Source organism: Phaethon aethereus (genome assembly GCF_964289735.1).
Source record: "Phaethon aethereus genome assembly, chromosome: Z".
Lineage (NCBI taxonomy): Eukaryota > Metazoa > Chordata > Aves > Phaethontiformes > Phaethontidae > Phaethon > Phaethon aethereus.
Genome location: NC_138577.1, coordinates 10,897,404 through 10,923,051, shown reverse-complemented (window position 1 = coordinate 10,923,051; position 25,648 = coordinate 10,897,404). Strand labels below are relative to the sequence as shown.

The following is a 25,648-nucleotide window of genomic DNA, read 5'->3' as shown; positions in this document are numbered from 1 at the left end:
CTCAGCCCGGGCGAGGAGATGCGTCGGCCAAGTTTGAGCCCGGCGGCGGGACGGAAGACCCAGGGAGCGGCCGGCTGCGCTCCACCCGCCCCAGGCCCTGCTACCAGAGGGAGCGGCACCCCCGGCCGCGGCCCGCTCGTTACCTGCGCGGCGCCTGGCGGCCCCCGGCTAGCGGCTCCAGCTGTCCCCGCGGCCACTGCCCACCGCCCGCCCCTACAAAACGCGCGCCGCCTCGCCACCTCCAGCCCCACCACCGGGCGACGCCATCTTGTCTACCTGCCCTCCGCCTACGACTCCCCGGCGACGCGCTGGCGTCACACCGCGAGGTCACCTGTCCCTGCCGGCCCAATCGGGAGGTGCTCGTGGTGACGTCACCCCAGCCGGGCGAGGGGCGGGGCAAAGGCGAGGGAAGCCTCGCCTCTTTCCCCGAGGGGCGGGGTGGAGCTGGAGGGCGATGACGCCTGCCCCTTCCCCAGCCGCGGGCCTACCCCCGGCGCCGCCCCCTCCCGGAGGCTCCGGCAGCGCTTGCAGTCGCTCTCCCGCCTGGGCGCTGCGACAGGCTCCCCCGGGGGCTGGATGACGGCGGCGAGGCGACCCTAGAGTGAGCATTTCGCCCCACACGCCTCAGCCCCGTTCCCCGGCAGCCACGGCCGCCTCGACGCCAGCCAGCGCGGCTGGGGGGTTGTCCCACCGGGGTGCACGGAGCACAGCGCTTGCCCCAGGAGCAGCCTTGGCAGCGGGTTTTCAGCCTCTTGAGAGGGCCTTGGTCTGAAATGGGGGGGGTTGGTCAAAAATGCAGCTGGCAATTGTCTGTGTCTGTGAGGGAGGATGTGGTGAGGGGGATTAATCATGGCAAATCGCGACTGAAAACAGCCAAACTAGAATTATCCCTTGGACCTTTTATCCTCGGGCGGAGTGGGGAAGTCTGTGAGGTTCTTTTACAAGGTTTTTTTTTCTGTTTGGCTTTTCATAGTACTCTTGTCTTTGAGGTTTTTTAGGTGAAAACACAAAAAAAAGGCATAAAAGAAATGCCGCCTTTATCAGGAAGAGTATGTTTGCTGATTTCACGTGACTTGAGGCACCAGGGGATCTCAGGGGGTCAGGAGCTGGCTTTTTTTGCAGTCTGCCTGCACGTCACACACTCTTTCCTCCTCGTCCTTTTGCTTTTCTCTGCAATGTCACTTGCCAAACGGCCATCCTTGGGTCTGGGTTACTCTATAAGCATAGAAAAAAGTGCGTATCACCTGTGTGGACATAAGGAAAGGCGCGCACCCACCCACATCGCTTTTAAAGCGGCGTAACGAAAGACAAGTATCCCGCGTGCCCGTTAATTCCCCTGCAACACGGGCTGAATGCCGCACCCCCTCGTTCGGCTAATCGCTTCACGGCGCGCCAAGCTCCGCCGCCGCGCCGCCAGGGGGCGCCGCCGCGCCCCTGGGGCCCCGCCCCCAGGGGGCCTCGCCCCGCCCCCAGGGGGCCCGCTCCGCCCCAGGGGGCCCGGCCCCGCTGCCTTGGCAACCGCAAAGGGGGCGGTCTAGCTCTTGCGCCCTGCCTCCTCCGGTTGCTAGGAAACAAGCCTGGCGGGTGGGGTGGGGGAGCCGCCGCAAAGGTGCGACGCGACTGTCGTAAAAAAAAAAAAACCAACACAAGCCATCCCGGAGAAAATGTCGTGAAGCGCAGTCGGCGGGGCCTGCGGCGGAGTGACTGGGCCCGGCTCCCCGCAATTACATGCCCCGTCCCCCGGCGGCCGCTTCCCCCTCTTGCTCCATGTGGGGCCCGGGCCGGGCTCTCAGCCTCTCCTCCTCTTCCTCCTCCTCCTCCTCCTCCTTCTACTATGGCCCGGAAAACAGTTAGCAGGAAGCGGAAAGCGGCGGCGGCCGCCGCCGGGGGGCTCCAGGGGGAGCAGGTAGGCCGGGGGAGTGGTGAACGGGTATATGGCCGGGGGGTGTGTGGGGGTCGTGCGCAGCTCTTGTTCCCGGTGCGGGGGGTGACCCTGACCGGGAGTTGCCGTGTCTAAGTGCACGGCTTCGGCGAGGGGGGGTCCCGTTGCCGAGAGAGGGTGTCCTGGGCGGGGGGAGGCGGGAGTAGTGGCGGTGAGGAGGGGTAGTCCCAGCCCCGGTGGCGATGGAAGTCTGTGCGATACAGCAGGCAGCTGCCCGTCCGCGTCCCCGCTCCCTGTCCCGGGGGTTCGCTCGGATTCCTGCCGCCCCGCCCGGCGCTGCCCCCGTTGAGGACAGCCGTTCGGCCCGATAACCGCCGGCTCCCCGCGCCCCCGGGGCTGAGCGATGCTGCGGGGGCACCCCGGGCCGGGTCGGGGGAGGCCGGTGGGTATCGGGCGGCCCCCGCGGTGTCACCCCGAACTCGCTGAGCTCACGGCGGCGGTCTGCCGGGCTGCCCTTCCCAACTTATATCGCCGCTCGACTTCCTTTTGTGTCTGTGAACATGTGGGGGCTCGGCGGTGCCGAACCGGTGTGGGCTGGTCCTAGTATCACCGCAGTGTTACTTTTTTAGCAAGTATTTATGTTTAATTTTACATTGCTGAAGGTCATGTCAGCATTTCCGAGTTAATCTGCATCCACAGGGTAGTTTGGAAGGCTTCAGTATTTTCCGGGGAATGTCTTTGAATTTAGAAGGGTCGAGTCTTAAGTTTCTTCTAGGCGCTTTGTCTAATTTCCATGTTTACTGTCCACAGTATGGGTGGGATCACTCGGGTCACAAAAGGAAAAGACTCCCCCCGGTGAAAAGGTCTCTGGTGTACTACCTGAAAGGTAGAGAGGTCAGGATGCAGAATGACTCCAGCTATCACCGCTTGTTGCACGGATACGCAGCCCAGCAGCTCCCCAGCCTCCTGAAGGAGAGAGAATTTCGCCTTGGAACCCTCAATAAAGTGTTTGCCTCCCAGTGGCTGAATCACCGACAAGTGGTGTGTGGGACAAAATGCAACACCGTGAGTGCCACCTCTTTTTTTTTCGTCCCTCTGTTAATTGTTCCACTCCCAAATGATGCTTACCATAATCAAAGTATGTAGGCTGCCAAGGAAAATATTAGGAAGTAATTAGGAGCAGAGTCAAAATCGCACACAATTAATTTTGAATGAAGGTAATGCTTGATGATGACCCGTTGTCATCTGAAAATATGTCACTGTGCAGATGGTTGCGAAGCTGAATGCGAGGCCTGTACCTCGATGCAGCATCTGTCTAATCACACAGAGCAATTTACATCTGTTTGTGGGATGGAGAGCAACAGTGAGGACTGGATCTTTCTTCTTCTCCTGCAAATGGAAAGTTAATGAACAACACTAGCTTTTCTAAATGGCAGCTAACATGCCTGCCAGAAGTCCCTAGGAAGACTCTTTCTTACATATGCTCAGTCTTACGTGGTTTGGTTTTGTGTATGGTTCTGTGCTGATGGTTTTGAAAAGTTGCTACAAAACTAAAAACTGTGGTTGAACTCTAGATATTTGTCAGAATAGCAAGAAATGTTCCAAATGTAAAAAATGAATTTCAGTTCTTCAGCATTATCCTTTGCTTGTTCACTTTGTGATTTTTCACTCTGAATGTGTTTTCAATTGTTAATATAACTTCTCTTGTTTATGTACCATTATATCCTTCAGCAAAAATGGAGACCTCCTCAGACTCATTATGTCCTATGTGATTAATAAATGTAGATCATACTTCTTAGGTAATGTTCTCTCTGCCGGAGTTAGTAGCGCAACTTCATTGGTTGAGGTTGCAATTTCAAGCATGAAGTTCTGATTGAATTAGTGCAAAATCCCAAATTTGTTCTTTGGAAGTTGGTTAGTGCCACAGAAATGAGTCAAGCATTATAAGGCATGTGTAGATCAAGCAGGTCTTAAACCTCAAAGTATATCAGTTGGTGTGATTGCCTCTTTGCCTCAAGATTTTTTTGCACAGAAGCCACGCTCAGTGGTTTGACTTGCAAGGGACAGTGTTGGGTTTTTTTTTCATTTCAGATGTTCAGTTATTATTCATAGTTACAGAGCGCGAGGCTTTCATGCAGTAGCTCTTAAGAAGCAGGGCCTAGCTGTATAACAAAACAGTCTTTTAACAAGAATAAGCCTGAAATAGATTCTGTCTGCCTTCTTTCTCCACATGTGCTCATCGCCTCGGCTGGTCAGCAGCCAGCACTGTTCGTGGAACGCCTTACAGGAGACAAACTCCTGCTGAAACACAAGCTCCCAAAAATCTTGCTTACTCTAGCAAGATCACTGCATGTTTTATAGAGCTGCACTGATTTTGCTGTGTTTTGTAACTTGTGTAGTTCCAGCGCTTCTGCAGTGAAGATAAATGGGCAAGTCCATTATTAATGCAACCTTGCAGAAAATTTTTTGGGAACAAACAATCACAGAACTGAAGAGGGATTCAATGATACTGTTTCCATAACCGTATTGTTCCCACTGCATACATTGCAACGAAGTGTGTGCTTCCACAGCTAGACTTAACGTTACAGATGGACGTCATCTTTTATTAAGCAAAATACGATTATAAAAGAAGTTACTTCAGCATTGTGAAAAATTGTATATGAAATATGAATACCGTAATAGCTTTAGCTTGGTTGCTTTGTGTTTACATTTGAACAAATACAGTGTTAAACTCTACACTTTAATTATAAGGTTTTCTCTCTCATCTCCTGAGTAAGCTACCTAATAAAGAAGATTTGCATATGCTGAAGTTGTGGCATTTAAGTTGGGAGTAAATCTAAAACAACTTTGTTGACTTTAATGGCATTTGCTGCATGGGAATTGCACGTAATTAAAAGTTAATGCAACAGAAAAACAAAAACCACAGCAGTTATTTTAACCAAAGATTGAGTGTGGCACTGAGAGCTTTTAGCGTTTAATTTATAAATTGCCCTTGGCTATGCTGTGCCAGAAGGACTCACTATTTTTAATAACAAAACATAAATACACTCCTGTCATAGAGGAGTAGGTTTGCTTTTAGTCACCTGACAGTACTAGTCCCTATAAAGACTGAAAAGAATATGGAACTCACTGTGAATTCCTCATTTTTAATGAGGATTATAACTTGTTTAATTATTTGGGGTAGCTTTTTATCCTTTAAAATACCCCTTGATATGACTGTGTATATGAAATAACTTTATTATTCTCCAGTGGATCTTGACGGTCACAGTTGGTCAGCTGTAAATCAAATATTTGTGTTTCTTAAAGGTGCATGCTTTTTCTGATAGATTTAGAATTATGGAACCTATACAAGCATTCAGGTGTCTATAAAAATCCAAACAGAGTCACTTGGGCTTTTCTTAGACAGGATTCATGTTTGCAAGAGTCCTTGATCCTGTATGCAATGCGCTGCTTAATGTTTTTCAAATTCAAATGAATGAGCAGGCAAACTCTGGGAGGTGCAGACATTTAGGGTGTGTCACCACAGCATCTTAATTACCGAAGGCTGATACCAAGAAGTCTCAGAAGAAGATACTGTCTGCAGTCAATGTCTTCTGTTAAAGCTTCCTAGAGAAACTTTGAAACTTAATGTAGGAGGCAAGCTTATGGCAAAGAAAAACACTGAACACAAGGTTGCTGAAGTTTTCTTTTTATGGATTTTTTTTTTTACTGTTTCAAGAAACTATGAAGAAGCTTCTAAAAATAAGTTCCAATAATAATTTTGTACCTTCTTTCGTTCCCTGAGTTCTGTGTATGTGTTCAGGACATAATTCTTCTGCTAATTGTGATGCTGAGGATGAAAACATACAAGAGCCTTAGATCATTCCCTAAATATAAGAAGCTTATTAGTTTCCTGTTGCTTGAGAACGTAATTGCCTGGAATTTAATATTTTTGTTTGCCTTTTTTTTTGCCCAGGCAGGCCTGGTAGATGTATTTGTGCTTAAAAACTTCCTTACCAAATGCTCTCTTCTGTTTTCTCAGGTGGCGTTTCCAAGACATGAATGTGTTGGTTTCTGAATGCTAGCTGATACTTTTTCATTCTTTGGTGGATTCATATGTTGCCTTGGTCGCCCTGCTGTAAATCACCAGCTCTTGTTTCTTCTTAGAGGCTTTTAACTTGTTCAGCAGACCCAACGTCTGTTCTGTGCATCTCATACAATTGTAACCTAGTCTTGTAGTCCTGGGGTTGTAGTGGTGAGAATACAATGCACAGTTACTCCTCCACCCATGAATATGGTCTCTCTGTGGGGAAAATGATTTCTACTGCTTTGCAAGTTAATATACCTTCTGGCTTTGCACATGTAATGAAAAATCATGAAGACTGCTCATTCTGATCCCAGAGAGGGAATGAGAAGTCATGCTCCTGCAGTTTATAATTCCACTTAGATTCCACTGAACAGTCGGGGAAAGTCAGTGTAAATAAATGTCTGATGCTTGTAACGGACACTTCCGTTCACCTTTTTTTCAGTGGCTTGTAAGTAAATAGCCAGGTGTTTGTTTCTTTTCTCAAGATTATTTGGTTTTCTGCCAACTGCATGTGATACCCATGTCTGTCTGCAGCGTCTGTTTGTTTCCGTGCCAGGTATGGTGTGGGTGGTAGAGATGCCCTTTAGCAGGCTAAGTCTCTCACTTTTCCATCCTTTGCCATCTGTCGACATGTGTTAACTGTTCTAGCCTCCTGAAATTAAACATGGAGGACAAGACACAAATAAAAAATGTGATTTTGGCAGCAAAATCAATGACATCAAAGTGTGTGCCCATTAGCTAGTAGTGCGTCAGAGTTTCATAGCAAGGTGGAATGCCTGACTGTGTGGTCTTGTCTCTGGAAATACGAATTCAGAGTCAGTCAACTTGGTGGCTGCTTTTACGGCTGCTCACTTCTCAGATGGTTCTTCATATCCCGGATTGTTTCTCTTTGGACCCTTTAAAGGAGGACATGTGCGGCCATTATCCACTTGCGTTGCCTGTACCGCACAACCTGCGAGTAGGTTTTGTGCTATGATAAGTGCATGTTCAGATCTCCACTGGAAAGGAGATATACCAGTTTGATAGCTTAGTCTTTAAAGAGTCCATGTTTCTTTGGGGCTTGGCATGTATTAGTAAATCTGTATTGCCATAGAATGGAAGAACCTTATGCCAAGTGTTTTATGAACATGGAAAAGAAAGATATTTACAATCTGAATAAAAGACACGACTAAGAACTGTGGAAAAAAACAAACAGTGTTACTCAGTGTGACCAGCAATGGTACTGGTGTAATGACACTGTAAGCATTGTCTTGCTTTTGTTGTTTTGTTAGCAAAAACAAGTTTGAAGGAGAACAATGATGTCATTTTCCAGCTTGGCTGTGGGTGAAATTTTTGGGACTGGCTTAAACTGGGCTGGAGTTCCGCTGTTGCAGAATGGGATGATCCCACTTGCTTGTTCTTACTGGCACTGATGTTCATGTGGCTGGTGAGTCAGCTGGATCAGCTGGCTGCTTTGTGTTCAGACAGGTTTTCTTGTAGGGTTAGCTTTCACCAAAGGCAGAGATGTGATCCAGCTGACCTTGCAGCTACCTGAGCACTAGTTCTGTCACAGAAGCAGTGAGACTGTTTGGGTGGGTGAGGGAGAAGCACGTGGATTCTCAAAGATTGGCTTAAGCCAAATGTGAAACTTCTTCACCATTGATTCTCTCTTAGTGACTCCTATTTTTAGCTAGGCGATGTGTTTATCTTTGGTTTCTTTCAAATATTAGTATGAATGACAGGACTGTGCCTATGTTTTCTGAGAGTAGTATGTGAAGCAGTTCTTGGGTGAAGAATAAGCAGTCTTTTGTGCATGTTCTTTGTGCCTCATAAATCTACGTATGTCCTGCTTCTGTAATAAAACCTGCTGAAGCTCGTGGTGGCACCGTTTGTTTTTGTTCCAACTGATTTGTATGATCAACTAAAAGATAGGCCTGCTTGTTCATCTGCTGTCCTCTGCTGCTGCCCCTGCAGCAGAGGACATGAGAGAGTCTGTGTGCTGCCTTGAAATGGCATTTCATAGGCCTGCTTTTTACTCTTGCTGTATAAAGTCAATACTTTCAGTTAAAGATGCATGGGAAGGGCACTTATATTTAATGAATTGGTAACTTTGCTTGGCTGGGGTGTTTTTTTCCCCCTAAACTGTTTGTTGTCTCTGAAAGGCAGGTCAGACAGAAGAACCTGGCAAGCTGTCCCGCTCTCAGTATTGTATATATGAGAAGGATGGATATTGTGGTTCACTCTGGTTCTCAGATACTCAATTCCCTTCCACAGTCTTTACTTTTGGGAAGTTGATTAATGAAGCTCCGTAGTTAATGAAGTGGGGCAGTTTCTTGATTAACTTGATTGTAAGCAGTTTGAAAAGGGGACAGCCACATAGTAACTGTATGGGAGCCATTTGCCAAAATGACTTCTCACTACTTCTGCAAACCAAGGAAAAATAAGCATACAGCTAGTAATCTGATAGGGTGTGAAAAGTAGGGCCAGATCATAAAGATTCACAGATGGCTGTGACAACTATAGTACCTAGCCATGCCTGTCTGCCTTGATCCTTGAGTGAGAGCATTGTTACAAGCTGTACCTCTGAATTGCTTAAAAAAAAAAAAAAAAAGGAAGATTAATGTGTCTCTGTCATGTTATCCAGCCTGTTTCCTTGTTAGAACAAGGTTGTCCTGCAGAGAACATGATAGCCGAGTCTACTCCATTCCTTACAGATGGCATGTGGTCCTTGGACTTCTGGCAGATGGCCAAAGCAATACTGGTTTGGTAAATCCTGGATGACAAGTTATTTGGCACGCTAATGGCTGACATGCATACGTTTTACTAGCAGGAAGAACCAAATTATGTGCAAAGCTTAAAATCAAGGGACAAATATGCACAGTTCACTGTTTGGAGGTTGGTGGGAGTTTACTGCATCCAGGAAAAAATGTTGTGGCTGGTTTTTAGTTTCTGTATGATGACTAGCTGGAAAAGAAGTTCTTATTCCTGCTTGAGATGAAAAAAATTAATGTATAGTTCAGCTATCAGGACTTTGTCAAGACTCTTGGAGTCCAGGGTGCTTTGGAGTTATTTGCAGATGTACTTATTTCAAGAGTAGCAAAAGTACCAGTTTGCTTGGAAGAAGTAGGCCAACTTTTGTTTTTCCTTCGGATTGGTATCATTGTATGCTGCGGTTTTGTCTGCACTTGTTTAAAAGCAGTCAGGTATTTTGTACTTTGTTTACTGTAGTGTCTTTAGAACTCTTAAAAAGGTATTAAAACTTTCTGTATTCTTATCTGGGTGCCTATCTTGTTTGTTAACATTTCTCCATTTTTGGCTTTAGAAGTGTCTAACAACTGTTTGTCTTCTCCTGGCTTCTGTTTGCTGGATGTATAGGGAAGATTTCTTGGCAATCAATGGTGCAGCTTGCAAGTGTGAGCTTCTGGCCTTGTGTCCTGCCCCAGGTGATGCAAGAGTCCTAACATACGCAGATAGTGCTTGATGATTTTATTCTAGGATGGTGGTGGTCGTTTTTAAACCACACACAGTGTGCCAAGTTCCTTACCAAGCAAGGAAAGAAGTTACTGCTTAAAACTTCACTGATGAAACTACAAAGCCAGTCCCTGAACTGTGTGAAGTTTCTTGCCCTAAGAGCAGTTGCTGTTCTGGTCACAGTAATACTGTGGAACTGGAGGGGAAAAGTGAGGCAACGACAAAGCAATTCAAGAGCTGACAATGGATTATAGTGGGGTACAAGCAAGTGAAAGCACTGCAAGAAATATGTCATGTTGCTGCTTCTCAGAATATCTTAATTTGGAAACTTGTTACAGCAAAATGATGTTGAGGTGGATGATTCAGGGCAGAAGCGTGAGAATCTGATGCTTCAGAATTATGTGCTTCCAAGTTCTTTACCTTTTCAGCCCAATTAGTTTAGAGTTTAGCTAAAGGAACTTTGCATTAGAGTAAGTCTTTATTAACCTCATATCAAACACGGACGTATGACAGTGCTGTCAGACTGGAGAATGTGAAATGGTTTTTAATTTCAGTCTTCATACATGTTGAGATGATCTTCAAAGTGTGAATCTTTTACAGCTGAAGCATGATTTTTCTCAGTCCGTGGACATCCTGAGCTGTGGATGTATTTTCCTAATCAGCACTTCTGGTGCCAGCTTTAGGACTTGCAGATGACACTTGCAAGCCGTAATCTTGGATACTTAACTCTTGATTTTGTGGGGTTTTTTCAGTAGTTGGAGGGTAGGGGAGGGAATTGGGCCTTTCTGCTGGAAGGAAATACTGAGGAGGAAAAGAGGATATGCACTCATAGGGGAAAGACGAGGATGGATAAGAGGAGAGGGGATTACTGGTCCTGATCCTACAATGCAGGTGCTAATTTTCAGGGAACTGGTTAGGGCAGAGGGGCTGCTCTGTGCATCATGTTTTTACTGGCTGTCTGGGGCAGGGAACTGCATTGTAAGGCTTGGGAGAAGTGAGGAGTGCTTCCCTCCTACTCAGCTGCACTTCAGCTGTTGCCTGACTCCACACCTGCATGTGAAATAAAGAACACAACATGAAAATTCAGTCCCTGTAGGAACAGTCATCTGTTTGTGCAAGACTGCTCCCTGCAGAGAAAGATCAGTTGCAGGCTGAAGATTATGCAAAATTCTAGACACAACACACAAATAGGGATTTCAGCTTTCTCTGCAGAATGAGTTTAACATACCATACTTTATCAGGTTCTGACTTGACATTAATGTTCTGCTAGTTCATTACATTGAGTAATAGATATGCTGCTAAATTTTGGGTGTTTTTCTTTTTACACTTATTAAAGAACAGAACTACAGTCTTTGACAGTTCACCAAAACCAACTTCTATGTATAACTCCCTAGATTTCTGTCCCTCTAGAAATGTCTGACAAAGGATTTCAGAACAGTTTCCTTGAGGTGTGTCTTTTTTAAATTGCCTTGAGTTTTCTATTTTTGTTATTGTCTTCTCCATCTTCAGTTCACTTCCAGATGCTTTGAGACAAAGCTCTTTGGTTATAGAAGGAAGAAACTTAAGCAGGGGGATGGGAAGGTGGGTGTGTGGAATTTAATTCTAATCTTGGGCTGTGATTCTACATCACTTTCCGTAGTACCAAGTCAGCTTCAGATCCTCCCATTTCCTTGCTTCTCACTCATGTTCCTTCACAGGGCTTTGTCCCCTCTGTTACACCTATCTGAATGTTAGTGCAGCTGCACCCTGAAAAGCATCTGTGAAATGATCCAGCACAAGAGCCTCCCAAATGAAAGTGCACTTCAGCAGACAATTAAACCTTCTTTCTGGTTTGGATTGTAACCCTGTGGTCATATATATTTGAACTGACATAACTCTGGGTATAATGATGTCTGTTTGAAGAGTTGTAAGGCTCTCACTTGTAATTGGGTTTTCTGCCAAGGAGACAGTGACAGAGCTCCAACTTCTAGTCTTTTTGCAGGATGTAGTATGTAGCTAGATATCTTTTGTAGATGTTTGCACTGGCAGTACTAGATTTAATTACTATTCTTGTGTCACCAGAAAATAAACTCCAATTATATAAATTTATAAAGTGTCAGTTTGCTAAAGCAAAAACTTCACAGTAAGTATCTTATCTGGGAGGCAGGAGACTTGTGCTAAGGCCCCTGTGGCTTACTGGCTGTTTTGAGGTGGGTCTCCTTCTCAATGTTGTACAGGGAAACTGGAACACAGTATTGTTTTGTCATGGTATTGAACAAGGAAAAGAGTTTTTAAATTCAAGGGTTTTGTTAAAATTGAAAAATTTCTGTCTTCTATTGTTGTGAAAACCAAATGGGATGATTGAAATAAAACCCACTGTAATTAAGTTAGTTTACTTGTTTTAAGAATGCATGTATGCCGTTCAGCCATACTTGTGGCATCTGTGGATTCCAACTTAAAAGGAATGTCAATTCAAAATAGGGAGGATATTTGACCATCTGGTTTTTCTTATTTATTCGATGATGACTTCAATCTCTTTGTTTTTTCCCCAGTTATTTGTAGTGGATGTCCAGACTGGTCAAATTACCAAGATTCCTATTCTGAAAGATCGTGAACCCGGCATGGTGAACCAGCAGGGATGTGGTATTCATGCCATTGAGCTCAACTCCTCGAGGACCCTTCTGGCCACAGGTGGAGACAACCCCAACAGTCTTGCAATTTATCGTCTGCCTACACTCGATCCTGTCTGTGTGGGAGATGTAAGTAGGAGTATTTGGGGAAGGTTTATTGTTACTTCCAAGAATTACTACATTGTATTGCCTGGGTTCAGAGCAAAATTAGGATTTGGGAGTCTTGTAGTAGCAAGTTAATTTCTGAAAGCTTAAAAACATTCCTGGTTAAGTTGTCTTTTTTTGACAAGATATCTTAAATATGAGTGAATACACAAACATATGAGACGATTCTCAGGGTTCTGAGATCAGATTTCTTTTTCCTCACTCGCATTCAGGTCTACTTCAGATTACTTTTAAGTGCTGAAAATGTATCAGAATCCTAAATGTTAAAGTCTAGTTGTGGTGAACCACTGGTTCACCACCACTGTGGTGGACCACTGAAACTAGTTTTAGTGCAAAAGCTCTTTTGAGAAATTTAAAAGATGATAAGAGTTGTTCAGATTTTCCCCTTCTCCAGTGGAGCTCATGTATGTGTTATTCCAGAGGCAGAACTTGGCTTTGAGGATTAATATGTATATATATTAATATATATAGCTGGATGGGGCTCTGAGCAACTTGATCTAGTTGAAGATGTCCCTGCTTACTGCAGGGGGATGGGACTAGATGACCTTTAAAGGTCCCTTCCACCCCAAACCACTATATGATTCTGTGATTCTGTAATGTCACAGAAAATTCTGTCTTTGTTTTTTTTCTTTTAGGATGGACATAAGGACTGGATATTTTCAATTGCATGGATCAGTGATACCATGGCTGTTTCTGGTAAAGTCAATTTTTTTGTGTGTGTGTCCGCCTCGAATTTTATAGTCATGTATAGCACTTTATAGATTGTTTATAGGCAAGGTCCTTTATCAGCACATTTGAAACGTCTTGGCTATGTAAAACCTTCTTGATCTTAGTACACTGCTTCACTTTGTTTTATTTTTATGGCCCTGGTGTAGATTTGATTCTTCTAGTATTAGACAGAATATTACTGCCCTTCCAGTAGGTGTTGCCATGAGAGGATCTCTAAACACGGTGAGTTGCAGGGAAGGATTCCACACAAGAAGGATAATTTCAAGAGGGGTGTTGGAATACAGCAGAGCAATATTTGTTTCCTGAAATCCTGTGAAAACTGTTTTGTCAAGCTATCGGTACAGTTGTGTGTGTATGTATGTATTTGTGTGTATATGCACATATACTATGGCATTTCATACAGAAGGCTGTAATACAAAAGGTCAGTAACTGACTTTTACTAACTAGTTGGATAATGAGTACAACTTCATGAAGTATTACTGAGGTAAAGGTAGCAATACTAATAAGCTGTTGCATTAATGTAGTAGCTTACTATCTTTCTGTGCTGACAGGGTGTAGTATTCTGTACAAGGAGATGTCAAATTGCAGGTGACAGAAAATCAGTCTCACCTAAAAATCAAATACTCAAATTGTTAGTTCAGTAAGATTTAAAAAAAAAAAAAAAAGCACCAATCCTGGAATTAGATTTTGAATTTAATATAAAAATTGATCCTTGCAGACCTCCAACTCAAATATCACCAAGCTGAGTGATGCAGTTGACACGTCTGAGGGGCAGGGTGCCATCCACCTGGGCAAGATCAAAGAATGGGCCTCTGTGAACCTCATGAGGTTCAACAAGGGCAAGGTCCTGCCCCTGGGTCAAGGCAACTCCTGTTATCAGTCCGGTCTGAGGGATGAAGGGATTGAGAGCAGCCCTGCTGAGAAGGACTTGGGGGTACTGGTAGATGAAAAGCTGACCAGCTGATCAAAAAAATGATCAGAGTGATGGAACACCTCTTGGCTTCAGGTCTAACCAGTTGAACACCACAGGCTGACTTTTTTCCCTGCTAGGGCTATTACAAGGGACAGCTTCCTCCTAAAGTATATCAAGATGTTTAGAAATTCTACTGCGGAGTATTCAGTCTCCATAACAAACAAGATTAGGGGCCATTAAAAACCATCAGCATGTAAATTGAGTGGCAGGGTGTGGTGTCATGTGCTGCCTGCTGCTATGGAAGTGCCATTGGGAAGCTCCTTTTGTATTTGGCTGTGATAGTGGCAAATGACTGAATGTATCTGTAAGGGGGCAAAGCCATCTCTGCTGTGCTGAACTACCCGTATTGTATTGCAACAAGATGTTTTGCATAACTGTCTTTGCAGCTTATTCCCTGTGATGTGCTAAAGCCTATAAATTTAATAGTCTGATACAGATACTTAGTTTTTTCTGGCATCTTCAAATTATGAAATGTTTCTCATGAATTGCCTATGAGAGAAGGAGGGATGTGTTTTTTCACATTGTGTAGGGAAGAAATTGAGGTATATGTAAAATCTGTCAGAGCGTTGTCCCAAATACGGGTTCTCTCACCTGCTGTGCAGAGAGTGAGTTGCTCATTGCCTGGATCTGGGAGGAAATTCAGAGGAGTCCCCTATCAATAGGTCAGTGCGCGCTGGAGTCCTGTCCGGTCAGATTCTCCACTGTCAGAGTCCGCAAGATGATCTGCGCAAGGCTGTATGGCTGTGCCGCCCGGATTGCCCAAACTGTTGTTCCAAATACCTAGTATGCAGAGAGTTGAGATACTTGCTTTAGTTTCAAATCTGCACAGAGCTGGTTGCTACGTGGTAGGTCCACAAAGCCAGCACACCTTGGTTAACACATGGAAAACATTTATACATTTCGAGCAACAGTTACCAGTATTTGTGCAAGTTAGCTCAGTCACTGTTGTTCCCATTAGTTCTTGCAAGCCTCATCTCCACTTAAAGCCACAGCATCCTTCTTTTTTTGCTGCACATGCTCAGGGAGGAAGGGGCTTCTGTGGATGGGGGACTTACCCTACCCCATGGTGGGTTTCTGTTATGCCAGTTAGATGTTAATTAGATGTTAAATAGGATCGTTCACTCAAAGTTCAGTCGCTGCATTCCCTTTGTGGTTGTCTTGTTCCTTCCCTCAAGGTTGGGCCTTGTTAACTACTCACAGAGACTAAACAATACCCTCACAGCTTCATTTCTTCCATACCTTCAAGAAGAGCTGAGTTAAGACAGAAGTAAGTAAGACCAGGAGGGATGGGTATAGGCCCTTGGATTAAGCCTGTGTTGATCTACGAACCAAAGACTTTCAGCTTGCTTCATCCAGTATTGTCACTCTTATTGATTCATATTTTGGATTAATATCTTCAAATTCAGTAGAAAAATAAAATGAGTTCTTGCTTATTCAGCCTCAGTTCCTGTTACATTCTATAAACAAAAGGTTGCATGGGTTTAAGAAAAATAATTTAAATGATAGACTTGATACAAATTGGGACAAATTGTGGTTTGAAATAGTTGTTTCTGTTCAGTTCACAAATGTGTGTACATACCATAAGCTTAGTGGCAGAAATCAAATGAACCCAAGTTGGCATAACCTCAACTGAGTTTGCTTGAAGGTTTTTATATTGACTTTAATGGACTGTCAATCTCAGCCTCGGTAAGCCAGGCTGAATGCATAGGCTATTCAGTCGCCTCTGAGTTTATTCTACGTGTGAATTTCTAACAGTGATTGTTGTACAGGATTGTAGTTTTTGATGCATCCTAATTAGTTTGAAAACAGATGAGGTGATCTAGCTGCTTGGAAACCATGTAGACAAACCAGTTGACAACGAATTCACAATGTTACGAATTTTAGAGATCAGTAAAATCATGTTTTTGTTAATAAATATATAGGCACCAACAGTGTGTTCAGTTAGATTAATTTAATAGTATCCTTCCTTTCTTTCAGACCCTATTGTTTATTCCTTTTTTAAAAAGAGGAGTTATATGTGAAATGGACTATTTATTTATGGACTGTTTATTCAGGTTCCCGGGATGGTTCAATGGGTCTCTGGGAAGTCACAGACGATGTATTGTCCAAAAGTGATTCCAGGCGTAACCTCTCTCAGGTTCCTGTCTATGCCCACATAACACACAGGGCCCTGAAGGATATCCCCAAGGAGAACACCAATCCTGACAACTGCAAAGTCCGAGCATTGGCTTTCAACAATAAGAACAAGGTCAGTAAGATGAGAAGTCCTAGAACTGTTCATATGTATTAGGAAAAAAAAGTAATCTAAATCAAGAATACTGGGGAAGCAACCTAATATTTTTTCCCTGATCCTTTTGCATCCTTCTCATATGAGATGGTTGTCTTTATCTGCTATGTCTGCTTCTGCCCCAAGTGAATGGAGAAGTCCAGTAGAAAAATAAAAAATGTGTTTTCAGAAGGAACAATTTACTTGTGGGTTTGATTTTTAGACCTGCACTCTAAAGTGGGTGAGACAAGGGATGTTTACAAGAAGCAGATAAAGCACCAAAAGATCTCTTGCACCTTGAATCCCACTCTTGAGTGCTCTTGCTGCTTTCCTTCCCCTTTTGTGAAGACCAGCTAACATTCAAGCAGTTCCTGTTTTGATGGGTGAATCGTCACTGGATTGCTCAGCAAGTGAGGTGACTGACACACGGGCAAGCACCAATGCTTGCTTTGGTGTTATTTTGTTGGCGTTTGACAAACAGTAAATGTTAACCTCCCCCATGCTGATCTCTTGTTATTGCTAGAGGTGAACTGTACTGTGGCAGATGGGAGTAGCAATTCATCCTCCACTTTTCTTTCTGCCTCCTTTTCTCTCTGCCCTTCAAAGGACAGAGAACGTCTGAAGTGAAGGTGGGTGTGCTGTCAAAAGCACGGTCCTCCTGCGGGCTTTGTTTTTCACTATAGCTGTTAATTAGCCCTCTGTGAGGGAAACTTCATGTATCTTTTTCAGAAGGGTAGTGCCTGGAAAGAAATGTTTGATGCAGGGTCAGAATCAGTGTGGGAGCTGCTGAAGAGAACTGTCAACTCTAGCTTGTACTGTCTAATAATTCATTATTTTGTTATCTAACAAAATTTATACTTTTGAGAATTATTTTTTGATATTTACTGTTTTATTAATTCTTATTATACCTGGGACATTTGTGTTGTATTGTGTTCTATCAAGATCAGCATAAAATGGAAACCTATCTTGATAAGCAAGTACAGGATTCTGGATGAGTTCAATCTGGAGTATGCAGCCTGCCTAGTAGAGTGTGAGAGTTTGTAAGAACATCTATAATTCAGAAACTAACTCTCTTGCTGTCTTTTTTTAATAGGAACTGGGAGCTGTGTCCCTAGATGGGTATTTTCATCTTTGGAAAGCAGAGCACACACTATCAAAGGTGCTTTTCTGTTTGTTTGTGTTAAATTTTAAAAATTGCCTAGCAGTTAAAGGCTATCGCTGTCCTTCATCTCCTTTAAATGCTTGAAGAAAGAGCAGCAGTGTTTGTAAAACACTTAAAAGCTTTATGTAAAATAAAATGTCCTAAAAATTAGAACTTGAGGATAAAAACTCCCCACTCCCCTTATTTTGGAGGGTGGGAAGTGCTCTTAACTTTCTTCCGGTTCTGGGTGAGCTGAAGTGAACAGTTCAGTAGAGTATGATGGGTATTTGATAAGCAGCATTCATAAAGGAAGTGGCACTTAAGTAGGTTTAATTGCAGATCAAACCTAGATGTATCTATGCCAGTGTAGGCGGTAAACTTTTTCAGCTGGGATGTCTATGTACATCTGCTGAAGAAATAACAGCAGCTTAGATTTAAAACCATTTGCCAAAATGTTCATTGTTCTTTGCATAATACTTGGCTTCAGACTTTATAAATCTCAGTTTCGTTCAGATAAGGGATCCTATCTCCTTCAGGTTTTTTTCTCTGCATCAGGTTGTTGCTTTTCCCTTAGAGTTCTGTTTTTGTGGTGAACTTATTTTTTAGCTGCATTTTGGTTTTTTTCACTACAACTGCCTTGAACATAGCTTACAGGATTTCTCTATTAACTCTTTTCTCATAACGGGTTGATTTTTATTTTTTCTGTTTCCAGTTACTTTCCACAAAGTTGCCATACTGCAGGGAGAACGTGTGTTTGGCTTATGGTCAGGAGTGGTCAGTGTATGCAGTAGGATCACAGGCACATGTCTCCTTTCTGGATCCCAGGCAGCCTTCTCACAATGTTAAATCCGTCTGTTCCAAAGAACGAGGCAGTGGTAAGAAACTTGTCAAAGGGTGCTTCAAATGGTTTGCTTGCAGAAGTAGCAATTCAGACAGCAGTAAGATAAGCTTTTAATAAATAGGAAGGATTTTTCATGTGATAGACTAAATCATTAACAGTATATATAGGGTTTTTTTAATGACAGTATTCTTTGAGCAACCAACAAACCAAACTTAAAAGCAACTCTGAAATCTAATGATATACAACATTAGTGCTTTCATGATCAACTAAATTGCACACCATCCAAATATCACTGGACTTTTAAAAGTGTACATTTTACTTAAATTTTACTGTGTCTTACTCTGTTTTACTTGATCTCAAAGCAAATCTAGTCTTTGTGCTACTATTAATACTGTCTATTCTTGCATTTTTCTCTGGTGAACAGGGAAAAAAGCATGTTGCCTGCTCTACGCTATCATATTGGGAGTCTGTGCTGTGAGTGAATGCTTGCTTTATAATTTTACAGTTTGAGTGAGACTCTTTAATTTTTAGTGTGTATTTATTTGTTTGAAATATATGAAAACTCACTCTTTTAAAAAAATAATTGGAGATTTGAGTGTAGTTTTCCTTTTCTGATATGGATGCAATATGTCAAATTGAACCTTACACCAGAGCCAAGCATGAGGGCTTGTAGGGTGTCTGGTCCCATAAGCTTCTTCCTATACCCTTTATTTTCAAGCATGAGAAGGCACTGTGCTGTGATGCTCATTTTAAACCATATTCATCCCAGGCTAATAAGTTGCAGTCCTTATTTAGCTTGGCTCTAGGCGTCATCTCTTCATTGGGCAAGTTATCAAAAGAAAATGCATGTAGGCAAGGATTAGGAAAGTTTTACTTATGTGGTTACTGAAGTTTGAACAGCGCTGCCTAGATAAATGTCCGGGTCTGCTTCTTTCAGTACGGAAGAGGTTTCTATAATATGAGAAAAGGTGCTTCACCAGCTCATGTTGTCAAACTGAACGTCTTACCAGCAACAGCCCTTGTGCTGACCCGCTGTCGATGAGGGCTCTGTGGAGATCCTGACCCTGTCACCCTTCAGTATCATAGGGGAGAAATACCAAAACACTGGAGTGTGGTGCCCAGAGGTGGCTGGTGGCTAAAAGCTTCTGCCTTGAGTATGTGATCATCCCTGCCAGGGGGATGATCTGTGTGTAGGTAGAATCTCTGGGGCATCTCCAGTTTGTGTCTGGAGAAGGCTTTTGTTCAGTGCTGTTTTCTGTTCTGCATAGCAGGTGGATCTTTTCTTTTTTTGGCATGGTGGTGGAGGCATTAAGTAATATTAATTCCCAAGATATCGAGTGTTTCAACTTTCTGTTGATCTCATTGGGACTTGAAGCGGTGCAGCACCTCTAGAAAGTAGGCTGTTCATTGATTTGTGGACTAAAATCTGTGTTGACTTTTAAGTGCTTTGAAGTGTTAACCTGACTGCCTGTTCTTCTTCCAAATGCACCTGCTGAACATTGTAAGTCCACATTAACCTCAGATCACCAGTGCTGGATACAAAAGCAGGTCAGAGAATGGTTGTTGCTTAGTACAACTGGACTGGTGCTGGTGTTTACCCCATGTCACCCTGTCTGCCCTACATGAGAAGGTAGCTAATGCTTTCTAGTGCATCTTCTAAGTGATGCTTTTCTTAGCAGCTGTACAGGGAAGTGCAGGCCCTGGACTCCACTTCTTGATCTGCAAGAGCAACTCCTTTCTGCTTGGCTGGCATGCAGTGCAGTGTTGTGTGCCCTTCACTTTATGTCCTGAAGGTAGCGATGTTAATGTAGTTGCACAGCACGGACTCTACTCTACGGTCTACTCCTTGTGTAGGATATGCTACTGCGTCTTTGTTTCCTTCTGGGATTTGTAGAGCCTCCTTGCCTCTCAGGAGTGAGACTCAATTTGCTGACCCAAATGGTCCGGGTCCAGAGATGGCAGAGTGCTGGCTATGTTAAAGAGCTTACGGTGATCAGTTCTAGGCACAGGTTGTGATTTTAGTTTGATGGGAATGATTAATCTAAGGTACTTCAGCCCCTTAGGAGCCAATTTGAAGTGCTTTCTTGAAAACCTGTTCTAAACGTCCTCTTAGTAGTGGGTACATCATAGATGCCTTCAATTAATTTTTGATTGGAGAAGGATCCACAGTTGTTCTACGTTTTATAGCTTTTTATTAAAAAATCGCATTGAAAAGTATATGCCATCTGCTTTCATACTCCATCACTTGTTTCTGTTAAGTGTTCTGCTGGGTTGCCTGTGAAGAGCACTTTTGGAGCAAAATTAAGAAGCAGTCCCCTCTCATGCCTTTTTCCTCTTACCCCAGTGACTGCTCTTGCTGACTGCAGGGGGCTTAAAGCTTCCTGCATGTATTTGCCAGAGCCAAGCCCTTGTAATGAGAGGGGCAGGAGGAGGGATGTCCCCAGTTTGCTCAGTTGCATTTGTAGTTCTCTGAATTAAAGTGGAGATTCTTAAATGAATCTGATAAATCTAATTCAGCAGGTGTGAGACTTGTGCAGTGATTTCCTACCTATTAAGCCTGTGGCTAAGACTTCACCTCACAACTGGAATACAACAATGTGGCCTTGCCTGTTTTAAGTGCGTGTCACAGATGCTGGTGGCTGTGGATGTAACACCACGCTGTGGAGGCGGAAGGATGAGGATGTGTTTCTAGTTAGAACTCTGTAGAAGGGGCAAGGGGAAACTCCCTGTCTGCATCCACACCTCTCAGATGTCTGATGTCACATGTCCTGCTGGGTGTATTCCGGTACGTTACAAATTCTGTGACGTCCAGTTCCACTTGGTGCAGAGAGAGCTGTTGGCATGTGGATGTAGCTGGCATAACTCCTTTTCTCCTCCTATTTGAATGCTTGTTTAGGTTGTAATTTGGTGGCACTTTAAAGAGGGCTTAAAAAGCCCTGGAGTTTATAACCTGGTGTTATGTTGTGCAGGATGGAAAAGCATAGCTGTGGCGGGGTTTAATCTGTGTGGAAGAGTTGTTCAGCGTATAGTGCTTACACAGAACAAATCTTTTGCACAATAAATAGAGATGAGATGACAGGACATTGTCCAAATTGCAAATTCCTACACAGAGAGTCTTCCCAAGACTGTTTCAAAGGGATCCTTGTGTAGCTGAGGCTACAGATTCAGATTTTGTGAAAACAAAATGTGCTCCTATTACTCAATCTAATAGCATAACTGAATTGTGCTAGAATGTTTTGTTTGGACTTGAAACTTGTTGTAGTTTCCCATGTGCTGACATAACATGGTGTTGCTTAGGTTGTAGTATTCTTAAGTCTGTTTTCATTGCTGGGTGAAGTGCTGAAAGTGCCAGCTACAAAGAGTAAGGTGTGCTTGCATGAGAATGTTTGAGCAAGGATAGCTTCAGAATTATTGAAGAGCCCAATCTGTCTTAGAAGCAAAGTGACCTGTGATTATTATGGTTATACTTGCTTACAGCTAGTTTGTTGATCAGCAAAATGCACTTGGTGGCTGCTGGGACAGTAATTTTCCTCACATGGTCACTTGTCACAACTTGGCAGATAGCTAGATAGGGTGTGAGCTCATGGAGGAAACCAACGTGATGCTCGTTCCTCTGATGCTGCCGTGTACTCGCTCATGGTGTGTTCACTTAGAGACTCGTGGCAGACAGAACAAAGCTGCTCTTGACCCTAAATGGCTATCTGGCAGAGCTGGGGCCTGCTGAGGATGAAGCTTCTTATTGTATACCACCAGTGTAGCTGATGGCCCCAGAGGAGAAGTGGTGTATGTAATTGAAGCTGCTGTTTCAGTAGCATTGATGGGATTTATCTATACTGCTCCATAGCAGTGGGAAAGCTTCTGTATTGTGGAGAATAGTAGTAGGTAGTTCCTCTTAAAGAAAATCTTAGCAACAGCACTGCAGAGCCAATGCATCCATCTTCCTTACTGTGCTGTATGTCCCTTCTCTGTTTGACAGGTATTCGTTCAGTGAGCTTCTACGAGCATATCATCACAGTGGGAACGGGGCAAGGTTCCTTATTGTTTTATGATATCAGAGCCCAGAGATTCCTGGATGAAAAGCCCCCAAGTACCTGCTATGGACAGAAGCAGAAATTAGGAGGAAGTGAAATTTTGAAGTTGACTACTGGAAAAGGCTGGCTGGTGAGTAGCTTGGAGCTGTAGGAGACCTTTTACACAGGAGTGCCATAGGACTCAAACCAGTTCTTTGTGTAGCAATGGGAACTGTTGTATGAAATGTGTCCCGTAAAATAGTGGTCATGTAACCAATGACTGTAATAATGAAAAGCAAGAAGTACTGCAGAATTGCCTTCTACAAAAGCTTTATGAAAAAGTATTGAATGGTTTGTTGCTTGAGTGTAAGGCATACTGACTGCTTTCCTTATGCACTAATTCATAAATGAACTAGATTTTCTATCTGTATTTTCAAATGTCATCTAACTTCCACTTCTCAGAACCTCAAACACAAAATACATTCTCTTCCTTCAAAAGCGTGCTACTCTAGTGTGGTACTCAAAAGTTAGAGAGATAGAATTTAATTGTGTGCAATTTTAGAAACTGTCTTCCTGAGGTAATGCATGGAGGCACTTGAGTTCAATTTCCTATATATTATCATAAAGCAGTTAATGGCTTTGTCCAATTTCTCTCCATTATCTTTTGTATCATTGTGATGTAACTTTAAAAATGAATGAAAGTTGTTATCTTCCCTACTCTTCACCTTGCCCCTTCAATGTTTGGCCCAAATGTCCTCGGAAAAAGCTTCAGGGAACTCTAGTATCTTCAGGTTGACCTGTCTGAAGCTTCAGGGAATAGTCACAGAAAAGATCCCTTTTTAGGCTCTGGAAGCTGCCTTCTGCTTTTGTGAAACAAGGTTTTGGGTTTGTTTGGCAACAATAACAATCTAAACTTTTCTTTAACAGAATCATGATGAAACCTGGAGGAATTATTTTTCTGACATAAATTTCTTCCCAAATGCTGTTTACACCCACTGCTACGACTCGTCTGGAACAAAACTCTTTGTGGCAGGAGGCCCCCTTCCATCAGGACTTCATGGGAACTACGCTGGTCTCTGGAGCTAATGACATCTCTTTATAAAATGCTGATCTTTACACAGATTTCCACTTTTCTTTTCCTTTTTTTTAACAAGAGAATTGTGTGATGCCATTGATTTCTGATTTAAATGCAAGTTATTTTTTGGCAGTTTTCTGTTGGTCTCCAACAGTTTTGTACATCTTTTTGAACCATTTTTTTGCTTTAACCTCCTTGATCCTTTATATGAAGGGTTTTTGAAACCCCTTTTTATTGTATTTACTCCAAATGACTCTTCCCCCACATTTAGGCTATCTTGGCCACGTGCCCCCTCCCCTACTTTGCTGTGAGGTAGGATTCCTTTCTTATAGAGTGGTTGCTCCTGGGCTTTCTGTGAAAGTCTAGGGGCTGCGTGTGAGCAGGTACATTGTGTCAGTTACATTACCTGGAGTGAGGACTACTTGTAATTAAAAAATATTAAAAATATTTATAAGAGATAAGCTACTACTTTATCTGCAGAGCCTGGCCCTGGCCTGGGTTGATCTTATTTTTTAAAAGTACAAGTCTAATGACATTGTTTATACGTAGAGGAATACAGTAATTCTAAGATGTACTCATTGGAGCCCAGGGATGGATACCCCAGGGATATTGCCCAGCAAGCCCAAACTGCAGAAGCACAGGAGTTCTCAAAAGTTTGTTTGTATTTGAAATGTAGTTTTCAGCAGTGCCAGGAGGAAAAATTGATCTTCTCTTCCTTCTCTGCCTGTCCCAGGTATTAGCTTGCACAACTGGAGTTTGCTTTCTGAAGCATGGCTGTTGCAGGGTGACATTACATTGAGAGCCTGCAGAGGTGCTGAGAGGAAATGGAGACTAGGGACATGAGTGTTCTTGTCATTCAAAATGAATTAAATCTATCCATTTTCCAGTTGAGCGAAGCTTCCTGAGCATGTTGCTGCAGTAGCTCATGGGTTCTTCATAAACTGCCTAAAATCCAGGACCTTTTTTGTCCCAGTTTGTGGAAACTTTACCCTGATTTCCAGTTTGTGGAAACTTCACCCTAAAGTTTTAGCTGTTCTGGTTGGCCATCTTCTCTAATAAGCCAATGGAATAAATAAAGTGGTTTTTTTTCTCTAACGTTAAAGACTGCATCTCAGACTTAACACAAGCTAGAAGCTTTCCATGTAGCAAGATAATTTGCTGTTACCTTACATTGCGCTAGCATCTGCTGTCATCCTGCTTGCTATAGGAGAGTCTCAGTCTTTCCCTAAATCCCTTGCTGCCTTCTGCGTTTAAAGTCCCTTGAACTTCATGTGGGACTGAATGGGGAGAATAGGTCTGATGCCCTTCAGGTCCAGCTGTGAAACTTGTGCATTCCAGGGTGATGGTCTTACCTAATAGTCAGCTAAAATGCAGGACTCCAGGGTGCACCTGCTAGCCTTTTGCAGGCACCTAACTCTCAGCTTGTTTCTGATGCCTCTGTCCTCTGATGGGATGAATACATTTCCGCTGCTCCTGTCACCAGTAGAGCAGAGTGTGCCTGTACCTCACTGCTTTGGTGCCAAATGGGCAGTTGGTTGAAGCTGAGAAGATAGACAATGCTGGGAGATGCTCCGTTCTCCTGTCTCTGCTGGAGATCACAGCCACTACTGCACAATAGCTCTAGTCCTTTATGCAGTTCCTGTCAGACTGCCTAAAGCTAGTCTGCATGTGCCCTTGAGATCCCTCTCATCTTTATATTCAGTATCTTCATCAGTAATGCCAAGCAGTGAGCCTCAGGCTTAGTTTCCACTTGGTAGCAGAGGCATAGATGGAAATCCTGCAAGGAATGCAGTTCCTTCCCATGTGGGTGGAAATCCTGGCAAAAGAAGACCTCTCCCAGATGTGCACCAGACCCAGAAGTATAACTTCCTCACACTGAGCACTGATATGGGTGCTTCACAAATGGATCTTCTTGCAGTGTTTCATAATTCTATTTCCCATGTGGGTTGGTTGCTTAAAACTGAATCAGTTCACAGCACTCTGTGTGTGGCTGTTCAGCCTTTTCTCTGAAAAGGGGCAAATTATATATCATGGGGTAGCAAAGGAGGTCTCTAAATAAAATTTGAGTTGTTAATTGTTTTTTAAAGACGTTGTAATGATGCCTGTGTTGTTCTGTGATGGCAGCATACTGCTTTGGTTATTTTAGGGGTTTTGAAAAGTGGAAGTATGGAGAGAAAAACAAGTCTTGGTGAAGTATGGCAGGATGTGTATTTCTAAGATTGCTCCTGCAGCTACTCTGTAAGATCAGTCTGTCACAGGGAACATGTTCTGCATTTTGGGGGGGTGGGTTGAGGTGCTGCTCGTTTTTCTTTGCTTAAAAAAAAAATAGACATCTGAGTCTATTTGAGTGTCCCCAGTTCTGCTGAAACAACAGTCACTAGTTGTTGACAACAGTCACCAGTGCCAAAGGAAAACTCCTGGTCTGGAAATCCTAGCCTTGA

At 43.3% G+C, this 25,648-nt stretch overlaps 1 protein-coding gene across 1 annotated transcript; it reads left to right on the top strand.

Annotated features, from left to right (window-relative positions):
• Positions 1-1,834: 1,834 nt before the first annotated feature.
• DCAF12 (DDB1 and CUL4 associated factor 12) lies at positions 1,835-23,562 on the top strand (the record flags this gene model as incomplete). The annotated part of the gene is made up of 9 exons (XM_082013638.1): positions 1,835-1,906; positions 2,693-2,947; positions 11,930-12,136; positions 12,808-12,868; positions 15,929-16,122; positions 17,234-17,299; positions 17,994-18,156; positions 22,099-22,283; positions 23,060-23,562. The coding sequence occupies 9 exons, from the start codon at positions 1,835-1,837 to the stop codon at positions 23,216-23,218; spliced, it is 1,362 nt and encodes a 453-aa protein (XP_081869764.1). The 3' UTR covers positions 23,219-23,562.
• Between the last annotated feature and the right edge of the window lie 2,086 nt (positions 23,563-25,648).